Source organism: Gadus morhua, chromosome 4 (assembly GCF_902167405.1).
Source record: "Gadus morhua chromosome 4, gadMor3.0, whole genome shotgun sequence".
Classification (NCBI taxonomy): Eukaryota; Metazoa; Chordata; class Actinopteri; order Gadiformes; family Gadidae; genus Gadus; species Gadus morhua.
The window spans coordinates 35,620,317-35,641,780 of NC_044051.1; the positions used below are offsets into that span (position 1 = coordinate 35,620,317).

At 44.4% G+C, this 21,464-nt stretch overlaps 2 protein-coding genes across 3 annotated transcripts; both read left to right on the forward strand.

Moving 5' to 3' along the window:
- Positions 1-4,925: 4,925 nt before the first annotated feature.
- Positions 4,926-13,441, forward strand: LOC115542379 (gap junction beta-6 protein-like). The gene is made up of 6 exons (XM_030354646.1): positions 4,926-5,195; positions 6,655-6,835; positions 7,304-7,456; positions 7,864-8,021; positions 12,194-12,400; positions 12,943-13,441. Exons 2-6 carry the CDS (start codon positions 6,662-6,664, stop codon positions 12,950-12,952), a joined length of 702 nt encoding a protein of 233 aa, XP_030210506.1. The 5' UTR covers positions 4,926-5,195; positions 6,655-6,661; the 3' UTR covers positions 12,953-13,441.
- A 255-nt stretch (positions 13,442-13,696) lies between these two features.
- LOC115542330 (gap junction alpha-3 protein-like) lies at positions 13,697-18,494 on the forward strand. Of its 2 annotated transcripts, XM_030354576.1 has the most exons (4): positions 13,697-13,965; positions 15,728-15,815; positions 16,605-17,206; positions 17,648-18,494. In XM_030354576.1, the coding sequence occupies exons 2-4, from the start codon at positions 15,747-15,749 to the stop codon at positions 18,432-18,434; spliced, it is 1,458 nt and encodes a 485-aa protein (XP_030210436.1). In that variant the 5' UTR covers positions 13,697-13,965; positions 15,728-15,746; the 3' UTR covers positions 18,435-18,494. The 2 variants fall into 2 exon arrangements, with proteins under 2 accessions (XP_030210436.1, XP_030210437.1); XM_030354577.1 differs by lacking the exon at positions 13,697-13,965 and having other exon boundaries at positions 15,338-15,815.
- The last annotated feature ends 2,970 nt before the right edge of the window (positions 18,495-21,464 follow it).

The window sequence follows — 21,464 nt, forward strand, 5'->3', positions numbered from 1 at the left end:
CCTACCTGTTGATTTAAACCATATATATATATATATAAATATATATATATGAATGCCTCACATCGCTCTATTCTTATTGGCTAAAATTATTGCTAATGCCGTCACTTGATGCTCATTTCAGCCAATTGTAGACGGCGGTGGTGTTTGGGGTCCAGTTCCTGTCGTTTGAGATAATTTGACCATTTAAGGTAACCTCAAACCCATTTCTCGTAGTGACTTGTTGGTGATTGCTTTTGCAACGCATCATCTTTAGATATTTCTCCAGCCAGCTCCAGGGTTGCCTTGGCGATGTTGTTTGGGTAACTGTGTACGTTATGCTCATGCAGTGCAGCATTTTCCATTTTTTTTTCCCTTTGTTATTTGTTTATTTATTTGAAAAGAAATTAGTTTATCCCGCATTGGTTCCCCTTTCTTTGCCCATTTCCAAACAATGGAACTCACCCAGTGTTGTCCTGAAACGTTTGTGTGGATGTGGGGATGTAAAGCAACCTAGAGAAGGTCTGGTCGCCTCCCCCCTATTCAAACTCTGCAGTGTTCTCCTCTAGTCAGGTGTTTCTGCCGCAGATCGTGAACGGTGGAAGTGTTTTAATGGAACGTAGGCTTCAATAAGTTTCAAACATGACCCGTTTTTTTCCATCTACCTCTCGACATGTTTGGGGACGGTCACTTAGTGTGGTAAATCGTACCCCAGCCTTCAACTCCTGGGAGTCCACATTGGGCTTTTATTTTGAAAGGGCATCACGAAGGCCTCGGTCCTGGCATGCTGATACAAGGGTTATTCCCCTCAACACCATGGCGATGAGGAAGTGCTACATGTCTGGGGACTATAAATGCTACTAGATGTATGGGTCATGTAGGGTTTCTCTTGCAGCGCACGACGATACGTAATTATGGACATTTAGTAAAGCAAAAAAAAATTAAACCTGTAGCCTTTTACGGGATTTATTGTTCGTTATATAGTGTGTTCGTTTTATGGCTGTATGATGGTGATTTTGCTGAAGTGGTTAGAAACAATCTTTTGTGCTGAAGAAACGTTATATTTTTTTGTACCCGCCTGTCATTCGAGTCGGACTTGAACTCATCCCCCGTGTGGTTGTATTTCAGACGTAAAAACAAAAGGTTTGTACAAATGTAGTTCTGCCAACCGGACTTAGCTGGTGTAGTTTGTGTAAGAAACTCGTAGCGCAACCAGCCACTTCAAGTTTAAAGGGCTTTAATGTCTATATATTTTTCCAAAATTAAAGTCCCTTCCCACACCCAAGTTAAGAACATAAAAAATATCACCCATGGATAGATAGATGGCTGTGGGTTTGGAGTGAATTCATGGTGTTCTGTTCTTCTAATGTCGTGACTGAATAATTCATTTTTTTTAACGCAGAGAAATGTGCACGACTGAAGGTGAACCGAACTGTTGTTGGTTTTTCTTTTGGGACTTTCTTCCAAAGTCATGTCGATGGGTTCCTTTTAACATTGACATGATAAGGGTGTGTGTGTGCATGTGCGTGCGTGTGCGCGTGTCCATCATGGCGTTCATGCTGAGATGGGAGTAGTGAGAATTCCACCAACCTACCCTAAATTCAGCCAGCACACCTGTCGTAATGGCCGCCCTCAATGCAAACAGATGCAGATTGCTCTTAAGTGTGTGTGTGTGTGTGTGTGTGTGTGTGTGTGTGTGTGTGTGTGTGTGTGTGTGTGTGTGTGTGTGTGTGTGTGTGTGTGTGTGTGTGTGCGAATTGATGAACAACATTCTTGGCTTGGCCTGACCCCAAAAGGTTTAGATTGCACTACATTTTTCGAATTTTATAGGACTTTGACCTTGGCCGAACGTGATTAAAAAAATTAACTAAATGTGTTTGGTTGTGTAGTGTGATTGAGGTTTTACAGGAAGTGGTTACCGCTCAGGTTGTACACAATGGTTCACGGACGCAAAAAAACATGGGGAAGAAGCAAAGCCCTTTTATTGAGTGTATGCATGCGCGTGCCTTACTGTTCTGTCCTCCGTGGTCATGTAATCAAGTGTGCCCTGATATTCCATAGATTCCTATTTTTCCTTCCAAGTGTGAGGCTAATTAGCCGTGAGAAGCCATTTCGCCACACCATATCCATCGTTTGTGACATCACAAGTCAGAGTGTCTACGACTGTATGACAGATCCACCCCCGGCCTGGCACTTGAATCCGGTCAACCAATCGACTCCTTCCAGCCGGTTGGTCACTCCCACGTTGGGATGTCACACATTTTTTAAAATGGCTCTTAATGGCTTTTCAGCAAGACACCTAGTGGTGAAATAGTGGTACTTAAAAAAAAAAAAAAAAATGATATGTATCTAAAAAAGAAGAAAGGCAACCAGATTTGCATTGTTCTCTGGTCGCAGTGGTCGGATGGCACATTCTCCCTGACGACTGGTGTGCAATGGTGAATGAATACATAGATGTATTGTAAGACGGTAACATCTGTATTTTCATCTGTTGAACTCTGCCGGAGTACAACAGGGTATCATTCCTAAAGTGTTAAGTGTATTTTTTCTTTTTAAGTACTCCTTCCAGAAATTTGTATTAAATCACTATCCACATGGAGGAGATAATTTGCCGAGGCATGTAGACCAAGTTATCGACGTGAAGAACCAAGTAGCCATTCCCTGGTGTTCATCACAACCATCTTTTACTCCTCTAGCTGGTTTTCTCAAATCGACATTACCTTCAACCAATGAGTTCCGCATTATTTCAGACTATAATCGATTGCTTAAAAAAATCTGGTGAGAAATGGCAGCCAATCGTAATCTATGAAGCTGTTACTGTAATGCTTGTTTCTATAGTGATGGTGACCTCTTTTTGGGGTATTTTCTTTTTGTTTTTCTCTGATCTTTTTCTGTAACGTATAGTGATGTTATTTCTGAAACCGTGTTTTTCATCATTTACTTTTTTGATATGTTGTTGATACCATGTGTCTTATCTGTATGATGGAATGGTGATTTAAAAAAACAATGTGTACGACGAATAATAAAAAAAAAACATGAGACATGTAATTCTGCTCTTGAAACTGGTTTCATATATGGTTTCACTTGATGTTTCACAGCATTTACACTTCCGTATAAATGCAACTAAAACATTTATTACTTTCTATTCCATTCTCTTTTTTGAGAAATAACTTTCACATCCACATCCTCATCTGACCTATTATAGCGCATTAAATGTTTTCAACGCACCAGATAGGCTGAAGGAACATTCATAGACTTTTGACAATGAGTATTCATTTTAAATAACCTAAACCCTTAAGCCCATTTTAGATCAATAATTTGAGACAAGAAATAACAATGTAAATTAAACAACAGATGCATTTTGGCTATAATCTTGCTCAATTGTATATCGTGCATTGTCCCTGTCAAATAATTTCATAATTTAACATGGAATTTGTTTAAATCTGATCAGCAATACAAACTCATGCATTCAAATTATAATCCAAACTTCGTATTTTTGTTTCATCACCCCAGAATAGATACACACAAACACACAAATAACAATCAACCTGTTTGCTCCATGCACCTGCCACTTTCCCGCTCCTTTTAAAGTAAAAGTACCACGTGCGGTCCATTCGGTGTGAAACCGGTCCCACGGCTTGCAGCAGTAGCTGGCCGGGGGACGTCTCAGCGCTCCTACTGGCTTCTGAACAAAGACTCTGGAGCCGCAAGCCAAGACCTCCCACTGCTCCAAGACCGTGTCCTCCTAACATGTGCATTCCCTCTCCCTGTGTGTGTGTGTGTGTGTGTGTGTGTGTGTGTGTGTGTGTGTGTGTGTGTGTGTGTGTGTGTGTGTGTGTGTGTGTGTGTGTGTGTGTGTGTGTGTGTGTAGGAATAAGTACAAGCATACTGTACGCTGTATGCACTCTCCATATTGTACTATTGCCGCGTGTGTGTGGTGTGTGTGTGTGTGTGTGTTTTCGTAGCAGATACTGTAGAACCATATTTGTTGGTTGTTACGAGAGAGAGAGAAAGAGAGTAAGAGAGACAATAATAGGGTGTCCACTCCTGACAGTGGCCGCTCTGTTCCTCCTCTTGGCAAGGCTGTCCAGGAGGTACTCGGATACCTCTTTCTCTCTCACTCTCTCCCCCACTCTACCCCCCCCCCCCCACACACACACACACACACACACACACACATTGATATAGTAAAAAAGTGGAAAGTACCCACCTAAATATGGAAAGTACCCACAGCATACACTGTGCATGTACTTATTCACACAAACACACACACACACACACACACACACACACACACACACACACACACACACACACACACACACACACACACACACACACACACACACACAAACACACACACACACACCTCTCCCTGTGAACAGTAGAGCGTTTGTCCACCGTTGTCCATTTACCGATGTGTATCGGGAGTTAAGTGTCGCTGTTAGTTACACAGATCTGTCGATTATAACCCCAGACATCCTCTCTCTCTCTCACTCTCGCTCTCACTCTCACTCTCACTCGCTCTCCTTCTGGCCATCTCAGACTCAGGTCGTCTTCTCTCATCTCTGGGGGCACTTTTGAGTTTGCATGTTGCTGTTTAACATTTTTTTTCAGTCTTCTACATTGTGTCTGCGTTAGAGAGAGTGTGTTATGCATAAAGCAAGTTATTCATGTGTTGGTAATAAATTGTAAACACACACACACACCCTCCTTCAATAGAAAAAAAAAAATCGGACTCCCATGGTCGGTGATCCGATCGGATTAGAGACAGCATTGTAAATGATTGGCTGCCTCAGCCTATAGGGCTTATTTCATTCATTTTCTTTTTGTGAGCGAAGACAATACATCATGACTACATCGAAGATCAGGGCATAACCCTAGAAAAAGCTTGTATCCTCCACGGTTTAAAAAGATGCGCCCGCACAGAGCCCCGCCCCCACGCGGTGGAGTCCTCAGGTGGCTCAAGCGAGTAAGCAGGAGCGACGATACGGACCCGTGAAGACGCAGCAGCGGACCACACCTCACCTGACCTCTGCTACAAAAACCTGTCCTCTGAAATAAAACCAGCTTATGGTCCGTTACTTCATCGCTATAGTTTTCAAAATGTGATATCAGCGTTACAGCGTCTTACATCTATAGACGACCGCGTGTTTTGTTTTGCCTACAAAGAAGATAACCCCACATATAGGTTGTAGCGTTGACGTCTTAAAACTCAGGTGAGACAACAGTTTTATTTTCCTTAATTATTTTTTTGCACATGTTTTAGTCTAACTTGGATGTGACCATATAGTTTGCCTTAATGTAATCTACTTATCATTTACTTTTATAGAAAAATATAAAATGTAGGCCTAAAAGAAAGATTGAGTTCTAAGACTATTAGAGATTTTTGGGATAATTGAAAATGCACCAAACGTTGATGTCTCTTCATGATGACATATTCTAGTCAATGTAAGGCATTCTCAATGCACACATGAGCCTATTGTATTAAATGTAGGCCTATATTTATTATCAAAATTTTACTAAAAGTGGTTAACCTTTCATCTAAATATTTCAATAATATTTCAGCCTCGTGGGAACATCCAAATCTCGCGAGATCACATTCTGTTTCCGAATGACATAACGTTAAATAGCCTTTACATTCATTTATTTTGTTTTTTTTAAAAATGTGAATGAGTTCGAGCCGTGGTTCGCTGGATGTCCATGTGAATGGCAAGGGGACAGCAGTGCATAATGATTGATTGAGGACCTGAGTGGGGTCCATTCAGCAGCCCACAGTACGACGGCGTAGTGGGCTGACCGCAGGTCAAGAGTTCACATGAATCCCGCTTCCCTCCCCTCGTCCTACTCTGGATGTCATTCCTTTTCATCTTCTTCTCCCTCTCTCATACCTCTCTTTTTCTTGCTTTCATCTCTCGCGGCTGACTCCACAAAACTCTTACTTTGAAATATATTAATGCATCGAAGTAACATAACTAGGCCTAATAGGGGAATTGTTATTGGTCATTATTATAATTGTATTCTATATGTTGCCCTGCATTCTATGAAACATCCATGCTATCTTCTTATCACATTGTGCCTATGGAAAACCAGATCCATCTTAATTCTTAAATTTGCTTACTTATCAGATTTATTTTCTTGTAAATTGACCCCTTTCCGTTCCAAACAATAATAATTGGTCATCCATCCAACAATGAGTAGCCATTAGTAATAGCCTACCCTATAATTACTTCAACAGAATGTATCAGCATGTTAGGAAAGGTTTGGCTTGGACACGATGGGTTGCCTTGCATCCCATTATCTGACACACAGAGCTTCAGTTGTTAGTTTTTCTGTGGGATCCGTAACTGATACGTTAATCCACTATAAAAGACTGAACACCAGTACTGTACTTGTGGTCCTCCCAAATAAAAGCACAACTCCACAAAGATGTCTTGTGGTACTCCAAAGTAAAAGCGTTATTTGAACAGAATGCTCTCTTGTGTAATAACAAATAAAAGCGCAGCTAAACTAGAACACTCTCTGCAGCCATTCAAAATAAACGCACAACTCAATTAGAACACTCACCTGGGGTCCTGAAAAAATAAAAGCATGACTCAACTAGAACGCTTTCGGGTGGTCCTCACCCGAAAGCGCGACCCCACCTGAACCAACTGTCTGGTCTGGTGGTCCCCCCAGCAGCAGCATGCCGTCGTGGGGGGCCCTGCTGGCCCAGCTGAGCGGGGTCAACCGCTACTCCACCAGCTTGGGGAAGGTGTGGCTGTCGGTGCTCTTCATCTTCAGGGTGATGGTGCTGATCGTGGCGGCCGAGAGCGTGTGGGGAGACGAGCAGACAGACTTCACCTGTAACACCCTGCAGGTGAGTCCGTCGCCCACGGTAACCAGGTATGAGGAGAAACCTGGCAGGGAAATAGTGATTCGAACCCGATTCTATGATGATGCATGATGCTATTGGTAATTGTAAAATCAACATTGATGCAAATAACATGACAGTTCTTCTCTGCTTCAGTACATCATCAACATTATTTCTATCAATATTTTGCATAATTTGCTGACAACTGCCTCATAAAAAAAAGCAACAGTAAAATACCTTATTAAACTATTGTTTTCTTTTGTATCAAAAAAATGATACCGAACATCATACTATGTGATAACCAGCCATAGTTAGCCGCGCATGACCAGGTTTAAGCAGTTATGGGTTAAGCCAAGGGTTGGCTGACATTAAGCCAAACCTCAAAAAAAGCACCACCATCTGGTAGGGAATTGCTATCGCATCTCAACCCCCTTCTTTTACATCTCTTTCCTCCTGCTCCCTTGCTCTCCCAAGCCGGGCTGTGAGAACGTCTGCTACGACCACTTCTTCCCCGTCTCCCACATCAGACTCTGGTGTCTCCAGCTGGTCTTCGTCTCCACGCCCACCCTCCTCGTCGCCATGCACGTGGCCTACCGTAACCACGGCGACAAAAAGAGACTCCTACAGGTGCGTGTCAGTTGGCTTTTTTAACGCTCCCGTTTGAACCCTTTTATGTAAACAGTTCCAACTGTTTCCACAAGTAAAAACATTTGTGTATTAGGAAATTACTGATTTTTATGTTTTGAATATACCATACCTTGTCAAATGTTATTATTAAATGCTCTATTCCTATTTTCGTGCTTTGTCGAGCAATATATTTGTCTGTGAAAAAAACCTAGAAAGTAGAGACTTTTTTGAATATACCATACATTGTCAAACGTTAATAAATCTACTATTCGTATTTGTGTGCTTTGTTAAGCTTCCTGCGTTAAAATTAAAGCTGCATTCCAGGTCAAATGTGTGCATTTCTATAAGGTCTTTGGATGTCTCTTTTGTTCTACTCTACTCCCTTTATCACTTTGTTTCCCTGCCAGGCGTCTGAGCGGGCTGGTCTCTTTGGCACCCGTGGTTCCGAGGCCGAGGAGGCAGAGCTAGAGAACCTGAAGAGGCGGAGACTCCAGCTGACTGGCGCCCTCTGGTGGACGTACGCCTGCAGCCTTGTGGTCCGGCTGCTGTTTGAAGCGGGCTTCATGTACGCACGCACAGCCCTGGGCTGGGTCCCTGCCCGACCCACAAATCACAACCTACCATGGGCGTCAGTTTGGTTTGAAATGTGCTGGGGACAGAGACGCATTCGGAAGTGAATTGTTAGAAGTGCTGGGTACAATGAGGATGCACTCCTTTTTCTCTCCTTAGTGCCGGTAATGAAAGGTTCTGAAAGACGGCATAGCCATGTAGCTAATTACTAAGGAATAAAATGTAGGCCTATACAAAATCGGTCTGGCACGTTTTATGAAGAAAACGTTTTCAAAAAGCATCGGACATATGACCCACTATGTTCTGCTCCATGTATCCAATGTTGACAACGTGACATGATATGGCTAAGCTAACAACCTAAACAAGAGGAGCTAAGAAAGGAATATAACTGCGTGTTTAAGTTCAGAAGTGCCAAAGGTGTGGCTACACACAGCACTACAAAAGTGATCAAGATTGAAAAAGAAAAAAATATTTGTTGCACAGCTGAACGCTGTATCTACGTAAAAGGATTAGGGCCACACATGTAAAAAAAAATTAAGTTCTGACTTTATTCTCAGAATTCTGAGAGAAAAGTCAGAATTCTGACTTTAATCTCAGAATTCTGACATTAATCTCAGAATTCCGACATTAATCTCAGAATTCTGAGATAAAAAGTCAGAATTCTGACATTAATCTCAGAATTCTGACTTTTTTCTCAGAATTCTGAGATTAAAGTCAGAATTCTGACATTAATCTCAGAATTCTGAGAAAAAAGTCAGAATTCTGACATTAATCTCAGAATTCTGACTTTAATCTCAGAATTCTGAGAAAAAAGTCAGAATTCTGACTTTAAAGTCAGAACTACGGGTATCTGTAAGGACCAACCTCCGTGGGAGAGACACTTTGCTTTATGCAGTAGGAGGAAACCTATGGAAAGCCAAGAAAGCCACAATCCGGCCCTAGAAGCGCGGTAAAAGTGCACGTCCCATAGCCAACTCACCAACTCCCATAGCCAACTCACCAAGTCCAGTATTCAGAATTCAAAGCATTTATTCACAAATACGTTCTATTTTTTTTGACAAGCGGAGCCGACAGTCCTGTGCAAGTATGCAAATTAGCCATGGGCGCCAAACAGAAGATATTGTTGTGGATATGTAGGCTGGTTAGTTGTGGTTGTTTGTGGTCTTAGTGAAACAGCTTTGCCTTGGAGTTGGAGAAGTTGGAGTGATTGTGTGAATGTGCGAGAGAGAGCGCACCTGCCGTGGTGATGTTGGGCTTGTTGTTGGCTTATATGTGATCAATGATGTATCTGTCTGATCGTATTAGCTGTAGATGGATGGTTAAATAATGTCACAAGAACGGTCATACTGCAGGCTCTTATTTGCAAATGCACTGATTGTGTGCCTGTCTCCGATATGCTATATACCTGGCATTTATTCAGTTCATGTTCTTCTGAGCGCGCAAGAACTGTGCCAATTATTGTCGTGTTTGCATTGTAATGCACAACTTTGCCCCTCCCTGTTATAAAATAACGTGCATCCCAACAACTTTAGCCAATGCAGGCTCCTATTGCTATACCAGTGTGTTTAACGTGTGTGCGTGTGTGTCTGTGTGTGTGTGTGTGTGTGTGTGTGTGTGTGTGTGTGTGTGTGTGTGTGTGTGTGTGTGTGTGTGTGTGTGTGTGTGTGTGTGTGTGTGTGTGTGTGTGTGTGTGTGTGTGTGTGTGCGTGTGTTTGTGTGTTGTCATGTAGGCTATAGATATAGATTGATTGTCTTGGCTTGCTTGCATCCATGAAATATTGTAATGTTATGGCCTAGCTGGCTACTGCATATCGAGAACAATCTGGGGATGAGGGCATCCCCGAATATTGACGGGTATTTCGAACACTGCCATCTCAATATATAGCCTAACATATACAAATATATCAGTGTACTAGACACAAATGTATTTTCCACTAGCTAGTGGTGGTCATTACATTGTAGTGAAACTAGTAAAGACAACACAGCTTTATGTTACGGCGAAACATGGAGGCACTGCAGCTCTAGTCTCGACAATGCGTTACTTTAGTCTGGTATTTCTCTTCACTGATTGTTTAGACAGCCTTCAAACTTAGTGGTCAAGCAAAGAAGAGGGAGGGCTCGTTCTGCATACCTAATAGCCGGAGTGAATAACTAATAGCCGGAGTTAATAACTAATAGCCGGAGTGAATGACTAATAGCCGCGGCTATTACTCATTCAAAACCGTACGGAATTCTTGCCAAACCGCACAGGTTTTGCACTTTTACCGCGCCATTCTATTCTTTCCATAGGTTTCCTCCTACTGCATAAAGCAAAGTGTCTCTCCCACGGAGGTTGGTCCTTACAGATACCCGTAGTTCTGACTTTAAAGTCAGAATTCTGACTTTTTTCTCAGAATTCTGAGATTAATGTCAGAATTCTGACTTTTTTCTCAGAATTCTGAGATTAATGTCAGAATTCTGACTTTAATCTCAGAATTCTGAGAAAAAAGTCAGAATTCTGAGATTAAAGTCAGAATTCTGACTCTATTCTCAGAATTCTGAGATTAAAGTCAGAATTCTGACTTTTTTCTCAGAATTCTGAGAATAAAGTCAGAACTTAATTTTTTTTTTACATGTGTGGCCCTAATCCTCTTCCGTATGTATCACATGAGGAGCTGGCTGTTCTAAATTCACAACACGCATTCCATCAAAACTATAGCCTATATCAGGCATTCTGACCAAAACTCATGAACTCCCCCCCTCAATTATTCCAGAATTCAAGAATGACCAAAAGTCACTTTGTGTCAACTGACTGTCCACCGACTATCAATTGCAAGTTAAAACACCCGACCACTTGAGTGCAAAAAACACAAAAGACCTCGCCACAGCACCAGCAAATCTTAAGCAATAAATATCGCGTCTTACCTTTATTTATGCGGCAGTGGTCTGCAGATGCATCCCGCGGTGTAGCCTACCACATCCATTTAGTTCAACAGGTTATCGTTCTGATACTGTCCATGGTACTAGCAAACTGCTCTGGTGCTTCTTACCTATGTATTCAGGCTAAAATGACTTGATTGTCTGATGCCTCATCATCCCAGCCAAAGAGTATTGGTATTATTAGTAATGGCTACTTGCCAAATCGAAAAAATAACTTCACACAGTGTGTCTTTTTCCAATGAATTTTGTTATCATTCGTAGCGTTGATCAGCAGAGAAATAATTCGCCAAAGTCGTTGACGGGGCGAACAGGACACTGACGCGCAGCGAGGGTAATTGCTTCCCACTGAAGGGGCTTAAATTCGACCGGCGACGTTCTATACATTATCCCGCTTATTACACGGCTCCTTGCCAAAACGAAAAAATGACTTCACATGGTGTGGCTTGTTACAATTTATTTGTTTCCAGCATTCGTAGTGTTGATCAGCAGAGAAATAGTCCGCCGAAGACGTTGACGTCGCTTAGCAACCGAAGACGCTGGGGTTGAAAAGTTACCGGACCTCTTGAGGAGTGATACCAAAGACGTCATTATAGGCAAAAAGTCCTTTGTTTTCCTTGACAGCGGTCAATTTATATCTAGCATTCACCGCGAAGTTGTGAAGAGCCCATGCAAGTGAACGGAGCGTTCCAAGGCATTGAGAAGACCCGTGTTATTATACATAATAATTAAACTCGATTTTTTTTTTTTAAAGTGGTGGGTACAAAATGATTCATGACGAAATCTGGTGGGGACGCGTCCCCGGCGTAATCGACGCCTATGCAACCTACACTCATAATCTGAGCGTTTGACCACCCATGCTGTCAGATTTGACCCCATATGATGTCATTACTTCATAATTATTATATTCAGGGGGACCAGTATTTAAAGGTGACATATACCACCAGGTGTGAGTGTGGTTAGACGGTAAAAGCTGTTTTGTCAGACATCTAGGTGGACACGAATACTTGTGATGTCAGAAGAGGCCGATTCTCAAAACGGCTCGTAACGGCTAATCACTCACACCCGGTGGTATAATATGTCCCCTTTAAACGAAAACGGTCACCCAATACCAAAATGAAATGCCTTCCGTTGAGCATTTGAAAACCCCCCCTTTTTTTTTCTCTGTTTAATGAATGCGGGATTAGTCCGGGACTTCGTCTAACCCCGTCCCTCCTCTGTCCCCCCTCTTTCCCACTGCGTCTTCCCCAGGTACGTCCTGTACGCGCTCTACCGCGGCTTCCAGATGCCGCGGCTGGTGCAGTGCGTGGAGTGGCCCTGCCCCAACGTGGTGGACTGCTTCGTGTCGCGGCCCACCGAGAAGACGGTGTTCACCGTGTTCATGGCGTCCGCCTCCAGCGTCTGCATGCTCCTCAACGTGGCCGAGCTGGCCTACCTGGTCGTCAAGGCCGTCACTAGGTATGGGACGGTTGTGCTACACTTTAGCTCCATCTGCTGGTAGGGACGTCGGTAACACTTTGCACTATGGGTACCTTTATTAACCTTTAATGCAGTAAGCATTATTGTGTAGCATTAGCATAGGGTTTAGGGTTAGGGCTAGGGGGGCTGGGTTAGAAGTAAAGGGATTGGAGATGATGTGCCAGTGCAACCAGAGTAACTGTAACCCTTACACTGACCATAACCTTATTTATTAATGTAGAAATTAAAAACCTTAGTTAACATTAGCAACATTAGTAAATGATGAGTTAACTGTTAATAACCGGTGCTTATTATCGCAATAACTAATCATAGGTATTTAGGTTATTCATTTTACCCCGACTGTAAAGCCTCGGGCATCTATCACTGTGTCAACAGGACCCTCTAACGATTTGGGATTACATTTCTCGAATGAAATTTCTTATACATCCTTGTTTTCATTAGATATCCCATGTGATGCCACCTCATACCGACCCTCAGTCTTGTGTTGACGCTCGGTTATCATGTTCTTCTCTAACCTCCAGGAAGTCTTGAGAGAGACGCTTCCTGACTCCGCCTACTCCTCTCAGGGGCCCTCGCTATATAAAAGGGCCCCTTGGAACGAGTAGGGCCCCCATTGCTGAGCTCCACTTCGGGGGCAGGATGGAGTTGGACTTCATTGATTAATGGATTGATTGATTGATTGATTGATTGATTGATTGATTGATTGATTGATTGATTGATTGATTGATTGATTGATTGATTGATTGATTGATCGATTGATTGATTGGTTGTCCTCTTACTTTGCTTGAGCCACTGATCCTCTCTCTGCATATCATAGTGGTCAGCGGCTTTTAAAAATGTAGCTCTAATATCAGGCTAGATACAATGTTTGTACAGATTCATGTTCAGTAGTCTCTGTGATGTGTCCTCCATCTGGATTTGAAAGCTCTCGTTTAACTGTTGTTTTTTTCTAATCAAATCTCAGCTAATCAAATGTGACACTTTCCACTGTAAAAAAAATACACTTCTGTTTGGTTTTTATCCTTGCATCGTTTTTTGGGGTAAATATATGTATAATATTTGTGTATATAACATTTGTATATATTTCTATAATTGGTAGACTAGGGGGGCAGAGTGTATATCTATATATCTATATCTATATCTATAATTGCGGGTAGACTAGGGGGACAGCAGGGTGTTGGTTCGTCAGCTTACTACGTTCACCCCCCCCCCCCCCCCCCCCCCCCCTCCCTGCGCATGATGACACAACGTCAATACGCCGACGGTCCGGCCACGCGGGACGCAACGGCAGCGCTTCGCCGTGCCCCCCAAACGGCACGCTGTACACGCGCCCGTGGACTAGTCTCGTAATTTCTCACTCTCTCCCTCTCTCTCTCTCTCTCTTATCGCTGTTGCTTTACGCAATCACATTTTCCCATTTCTGTCGCTGTCGTTTTTTTCTCTCCTTCCCGTACGTTTTTGGCCTCGAGTCCCCGCCGTGGGAAATAAACCCCCAAGAGGAGAAACCAAAAAAAGTTTCCGCCGGCCGCTCAGAGAGAAGAGAGGTAAGCATCGGAGCTGCTGCGAGGCGCCCTCGGCTGTTGGGGGGGAGTGGGAGGGAGGGGAAGGGGGGGGGGGGGGGCAGGCGGAGGGAGGGGAGGAGGGACTTTCACCTTCTTCCCCACCTGTGTGGATTATCTGGTGTTCTGTCACCACCGGATACCGCGACTCTGATGGTTACCAGGTCTTGGATAGCCGTCATGCGTCCGGAGGCGCGCCTTTTACGCATGGCGCGGGAACCAGTGTTAAGCCCCCGGTTCGTTTCATTTGACGAGGAATAATAACGTCAAACCCCACAACAGTATTGGGTTTTTTAAGAAACACGACAGTGAACCTGCCTTTGTTACCCCGGTTTGTGTGTGTGTGTGTGTGTGTGTGTGTGTGTGTGTGTGTGTGTGTGTGTGTGTGTGTGTGTGTGTGTGTGTGTGTGTGTGTGTGCGTGCGTGCGTGCGTGCGTGCGTGCGTGCGTGTGTGTGTGTGTGTGTGTGAGAGTGCGTGCGTGTGAGTGTGTGTGTGTATGCGTGGTTGGTTCTCTTTTGTTTTCTGGGACGGGTGACAGTTCACTTAGTTCAGCCAGGGCACGTTTGTGTCAGAGGTTGATGTTGTGATAGTATAGTAAAAAATATGGTTAATTAATCAAATTGCAATTTCAAGTTGCATTTCGTTTGATCGTTTGGTTTCAGTATTTCATTCGTTATTTAATTTCATTATTTCATTTCAATAGGATATACATTCACATCGACACACCCTACTATAGTATTCAAATGACCTCTGTTGTTTTAGCTTTTGTAGAAATGTGTCAAACTTTAAAAAGGAAAGTGCTCCGGTTTCCAGAACAATTCAGGGTTAGGGTTAAAATATAAATCGGTCACTGTTAATTGAACTGCAAAAACATAACTAACAAGAGCAAATGCTAGTATAAGAATCAGGTATGCAGGCATGTGTCTACGGGCTTGTGTGTGTGTGTGTGTGTTTGTGTGTGTGTGTGTGTGTGTGTGTGTGTGTGTGTGTGTGTGTGTGTGTGTGTGTGTGTGTGTGTGTGTGTGTGTGTGTGTGTGTGTGTGTGTGTGTGTGTGTGTGTGTGTGTGTGTGAGTGTGTGTGTGTGTGAGCTTGTGCTGTAGTCTGTCTGTATATACACATGGGGTATCAATCTATCCCAGACAAACATTTGTCCTTCTCAGCAGTTCTGCAATGTGATGAGTCTAGTGGTCAACATGGACGACTTGTTATCCTCGCATTCACTGGCTATAGATGGACCACCATTGTTCAGCAGATAGCCCGCATGACACACACACACACACACACGCACACACACACACACACACGCACACACACACATACGCACACACGCACGCACGCACACACGCACGCACGCACGCACGCACGTACACACACACACACACACCGAGTGATTCATTCTTCCATGTAAATGTATAACAGCATTTGTATGAAGATGTTCTGACACAATACATTTATGTGATTCTAATTAACAGGAAGGGTGTAGGAATTGTTTAACTTGAAATCCTGCAATCACTTTTGCCAATATTGGTCCCACACACCCACATTAGTAGATGATTAGCAATAATGTGTTTTGCTGTTCTTGGCTAAATATATATGTCTTGTTTTTCTTTATATATATATCCTTATAATCTGTCGTCTTGTTGTATACAATTGATTGTTTAGTCAAGTTCCGTATTCACCAGTTCATTGAACTAGTCCGGGGAGGTCTTGTGCTGTTCACCCCAGGATCCCCTCCCTTTCCCAAGGCTAGAAATTGACTGAAGCATGGGTGACTGGAGCTTTCTGGGACGCCTTCTGGAGAATGCTCAGGAACACTCAACTGTGATCGGCAAGGTGAATCAATTGTTGGATGATTTACAGCAAAATATTACACTATATTATACTTATTTAGTTGATAGTTTTGTCCAAAGTGACTTACAATAAAAAGGCAAAAGTCGTGTTTACATTCTTGGGTGAAAACATATCCCCATATTGAATAGTTTGGTAAACTCAGTAGTTCGGTAAATCCAATAGTTCTGTGGACTCAATAGTTGTGTAGAGCCAATAGTTGTGCAAACCAAATAGTTCTGTAACCTTGATAGTTCTGTAAATTCAATAGTTCTGTAAACTCAATAGATCTGTAAACTTAAGGATTCTTTAAACCCAATAGTTCTGTAAACCCAATAGTTATGTTAACCCGATAATTCTGTAAACTCAATATTTCTGTAAACCTATACTGTAAACCTATATTTCTGCAAACCTGTATTTCTGTAAACTCAATACTTCTGTAAACCCAAGAGATCTTGTAACCCTATAGTTCTGTAAACCACATAGTTATGTCAACCCAATCGTTATGTAAACTCAATAGTTCTGTAAACCTAATAATTCTGTAAAATCAATAGTTCTGTAAACCTATTAATTAGGTTTATTCAATAATTCTGTAAACCTAATAATTCTGTAAATTCAATTCTGATAATGAAAAACGAATACATTGCGTTGCAATGCACTTCCTCTCTCACACGTTCTCCTTTCTCTCTTTCTTCCAACTCCCCTCCCTCATACCTCATCCCTCATCAACCCGTGCGGATCTTTACGACCCCCCCCCCATAACCAACCCCCCCCCACCCACCCACCCCCAACCAGGTGTGGCTGACCGTCCTCTTCATCTTCCGCATTCTGGTGCTGGGCGCGGCCGCAGAGGAGGTGTGGGGAGACGAGCAGTCGGACTTCACCTGCAACACGCAGCAGCCCGGTTGCGAGAACGTCTGCTACGACCAGGCCTTCCCCATCTCCCACGTGCGCTTCTGGGTGCTGCAGATCATCTTCGTGTCCACGCCCACGCTCATCTACCTGGGCCACGTGCTGCACATCGTGCGCATGGAGGAGAAGCGGCGTGAGAAGGAGGAGGAGCTGCGGAAGGCGGGCTGGCGCAGCGAGGAGCTCCTCGGGCAGGATGGTGGCGGGGGCGGCTACGGCGGCGGTGGCGGCGGCGGCGGTGGCGGCGGCGGCGGTGGCGGCGGAGGAGGAGGCGGGAAGAAGGAGAGGCCGCCGATCCGCGACGAGCACGGGAAGATCCGCATCCGCGGGGCGCTGCTCCGGACCTACGTCTTCAACATCATCTTCAAGACCCTTCTGGAGGTGGGCTTCATCCTGGGCCAGTACTCCCTCTACGGCTTCCGCCTCAAGCCGCTGTACAAGTGCGGCCGCTGGCCTTGCCCCAACACGGTGGACTGCTTCATCTCCAGGTCAGAGGCTTGCTCACACTTCAGGGGGTTCTTAGGGGGGGCCTTGGAGAATACGAACCCCGGGATACAGCGATGAAGATATTCACTGTTTCTGTTTTCTTTTTTCTGTCTTTTTAATTTTTTTTGTCTTTTTCTCGCCCTTATGTTCTCAGTATTATTGTGTGCTTTTCGTCCTTTCATGCGTTATACCTACTATGTCGATTATGCTTCGATGATGCCTTGCTCCAGTATCTCTTTGCCTCTGTGCTTTAATGCGCATGTCATACATACAACTTATGATCGATTTATGTTGCTTGGTTGATTGTATACGTATTTTTTCAAACAACTACATCCTTTGCTAATAACGAATTTGTACCATTGTCCCAAGACGAATATGAAACTATGTATCACCTCCACAGGTTCTGAAACCCAAGGCTGCCTTGTTGTTCCTTCTGTTCCCAGGCCCACTGAGAAAACCATCTTCATCATCTTCATGCTGGTGGTGGCCTGCATCTCCCTGCTGCTCAACCTGCTAGAGATGTACCACCTGGGCTGGAAGAAGGTCAAACACAGCGTCACCCACAAGTTCGCGGCTGACTGCGGGTCCCTGCGGCTGGGCCCCGGCGACGACGCCGGTGACCCCCGGGCGGTCCCCGAGTGCGCCACCCTGGTTTCGGACCACTGCCTGCAAGGCTACACCGGCAGGAGCACCATGGAGCGGGTCCGCTACCTGCCCGTCCAGAACTCCTCCTGCGCGCTCGCCCTGAGCCCTGACGCGACGGCGGCGGCGACCACGGCGCCGATGAAGATCAACGCCGACGCCTTCCCCGACGACGACGGCTTCCTGCGCGGCGGCGAGGTCCCCGGGCGCCTGCCGGCGTTGGAGCTGAACTGGAGGAACGCGGCGCTGGAGGTGAGTGGTCCGATGGGGAAGGCCGACTCGCCGGCACCTTCTGCGCTGGCGCCCTCCTACTGCTCCTCCTCCTCTTCCTCCTCCTCCTCCTGCGGGAAGAGTCGAGCTCCTCCCCGATGGGAGGGGCCTCCCTCGCCGCGCCTGCCCTCCCTCCCCTCGCACCTCATGTGGGACGAGGAGGCGGAGGACGGCGGCCCGCCCGGCCGCGTCACCGTGGTGACCAGGGCGCAGATGCACAGGCCGCCTCCGGCCGCCGTGGCGACGGACGTGCGGAGGCTGAGTCGGGCCAGCAAGGTCAGCGGCCCCCGCGGGCGTCCCGACGACCTGGTGGTGTAGCACACACACACACACACACACACACACACGCTCGCTCGCATGCAGACACGCACACACACACACACACACACACACACACACAGGTACACACAAGGACACACACAGACACACACACACACACACACACATGTACACACACACACACAAACCCACACATGCATGTACCCACACACGCACACACACACACACACACATGTACACCCAAGGACACACACAGACACACACACACACACACACACGCATGTACACACACACACAAACACACACATGCATGTACCCACACACGCACACACACACACACACACACACACACGCATAAGCACACATGCGCACTTCTCCCGCATGCAGGCACACACGCAAACACCACCACACCTTTATATTGCATACGTGTGTCCCTGGACATGTGTTCCTGGTTATATGTTCCTGGACATGTGTCCCTGGACATGTGTCCCTGGACATGTTTTCCTGGACATGTGTTCCCTGTTCAGTTTAAATCTTCTACACCTTCCCCTTATCCAGCATGCACTCACATGCGCCGATGCCGTGTGGTGACCAGTTTTGGGCCGTTCCTTCCGGGAGTCTGTATGATCAAAGAGGAGGACAATAGAGGATGCTGGATTGTGGCGAAAGGAGTCGTCCACCCAGACTTGATTTCTTGGCAGCACGCGGCCTGCAGAGTGCATCATATACATGGACTTTACTTCTGTGACGTCATATCTATGCACCTTTCTTGCCCGTTTTGAAGCCAAAAGGTTTGGGCCGGTGGATTCACTCACGTTCAATACAATGCGCGTGTTCCTCTTTGTATGGTCCGGCCGGATGCGTGACATCGTAGAGCAACCCCCCCACCCCCCCCCCCCCCCCCCCCCCCCCCCGCCCCCCTGCCGGACTCTTCCATGTCGGGTCACTTGAGGTGTCACATGGTGACACCCTATGCTATTATCTACACTTATCCGGGTGTGCTTCTTGTACTTACACACTTTTTGCGAAATATGGTTGTGGGGACATTTTGCATAGAGCGTGCCGGTTAAGTATTTGGTTGTCGATAGTGATAAAGATGCGTTGTGGATCAAATGCCAAGCCAAATTATGCTCCCCCACTAGTCTATGTGCGGATGGAGTGGGCGCCAAGCACACGCTGGCCGATGAGAAAAGAGGGATAAACTTCAGCTCTCATGTCCCAGTGTGGAAATTAGTGTGATTAGAGGGAGGCCTCTAATCACAAGACCTTACTTATCATGTGGATCACACGACCCATATTGACCGGACCCCTATGTCGGAAGGCTCCTGCTTCTCAGAGCTTGGAAGTATGTTTGTTTGTGTACCTGTGCCTATGTTTACACCGAGCCAGCTCAGCGTCAATGAAGAGATGGGATGTGTTGTAAACTAAGGAGAGGAGAGGGTGTGACGTGTGAAAAAGCTGTCCCATACTGAGATACTTTCTTAAGGCTTTACAGGTGAAACATGTGTGAAAGCGAACGTGACGAGAAACCATCGTTTTTATCGGAAACGTGTTTTCTTTTGACGGTTTGCCTTTTTTATTCAGCCAGGAAGTTACCAATACGAACGATAGATCGGGTGTGAGGCTCGTGTTTGCAGTGTGATACGGAAGTGCCTTCATTCATTGTAAAGATCTTCATTTTATTTTTCTTACGCAGGGCCTCGCTATGGTGGCCTTCATGAATAAGTGCTTGGTTCAGTCAGCTTCTAGACTAGTGGGAATATAGGAAATTAGGCTTTAGGCTTTACTTTAGATCATGAATTGAAGCCCCTTAAAAGATAGCTTAGGCTGATTACGATTTGTGTGTCGATCAAACAAGGCGTATCGGAAATTCGTCGTTCTTCCGGTCAATTAAAAATTGTGTTCCTGCACAGAAAAACAAATATATTTAACTTAGAGAACAGCACTTTGTTAGGGAAAAGGCTTATCAACGGTAGCCTAACAATAATTTCTGTACTGGTGTAATGCAATGCTGTTATTTCTGAGGTTAAAGACTATTAATCTTAACTTGTTCTTGGAATCCAAAATGCTTTTAACACATGGCTAGTAATAAGCATATAGATGTTTTCACTCTTCATATTTTAGCCTTTAATTATTTCACACCTTTTGTTTAATATGCTAATTAATAGGCATTCAGTTGACATACATTAAAACACCCATATCTATTTGTGATATTAATATTTGTTATTGTTAAAATTGGGCATGACGTTCTGCTACTGCCAACTTCTACTGACTTGTAGAATATTTAAGTTACCAAGCAATGCCAAAAGGATTTCATTATTACATACTGTTTTATTATATTATTTTAGAGACTGCTGACCAGCAATTAGTGACTGTTCGAGTATCTAAAGCATAGCTTATATAAAATATAGGTAAATAGCTAACTTCAACAACAAATCACTTTGGTGAGAATTTTTTTAACATTAGTTGTGATAAGTTATGTGATATGTAAAAAGGTCTGTGGTTAGAGATACTAAAAACGTACCGTAGTGCAACTTATTTATCATCCTCTTGAAATCAGAGTTGTTGGTTGGACCATAGTTTATTTTATAGGGCTCTGCTAACAAATCTGAAAGGTTGTTGAAATACGTTTTTTGATTATTGTTTTTTATTCATAATTTTTTGGGATAAAAAATTGTTTTGTACCTAGAGATTAACATTTGCACAGTTCAGAAACGTCTAGAAGTACAAAGAATATGCTCTGTCCAAGATGGAGAGAAATATATGCCTGACCTTTTTCATGTAAAAAACAGAAAATTGGAATATTAATATATCAGAACGAATAGCAAAGGTGACATTTTCTGTCCTAATTTTGGCAACTGGGACCTTGTGCTTTAAAAGTGTGACGCCATGACTATGTGTTGCTAACCCCCACACCCCCTTACTCTACAAATGAATAATTTGCACCAAACAAATGAAAAGACACAATGCTGTGTTGTTGGTCTCATAGAGACCAGACACATGGTGGTTAGGACGCCCATGCCTTTTTTATGCATTTTTTCCCTGTGTTAAGAAAGTGCCTTGGGTCAA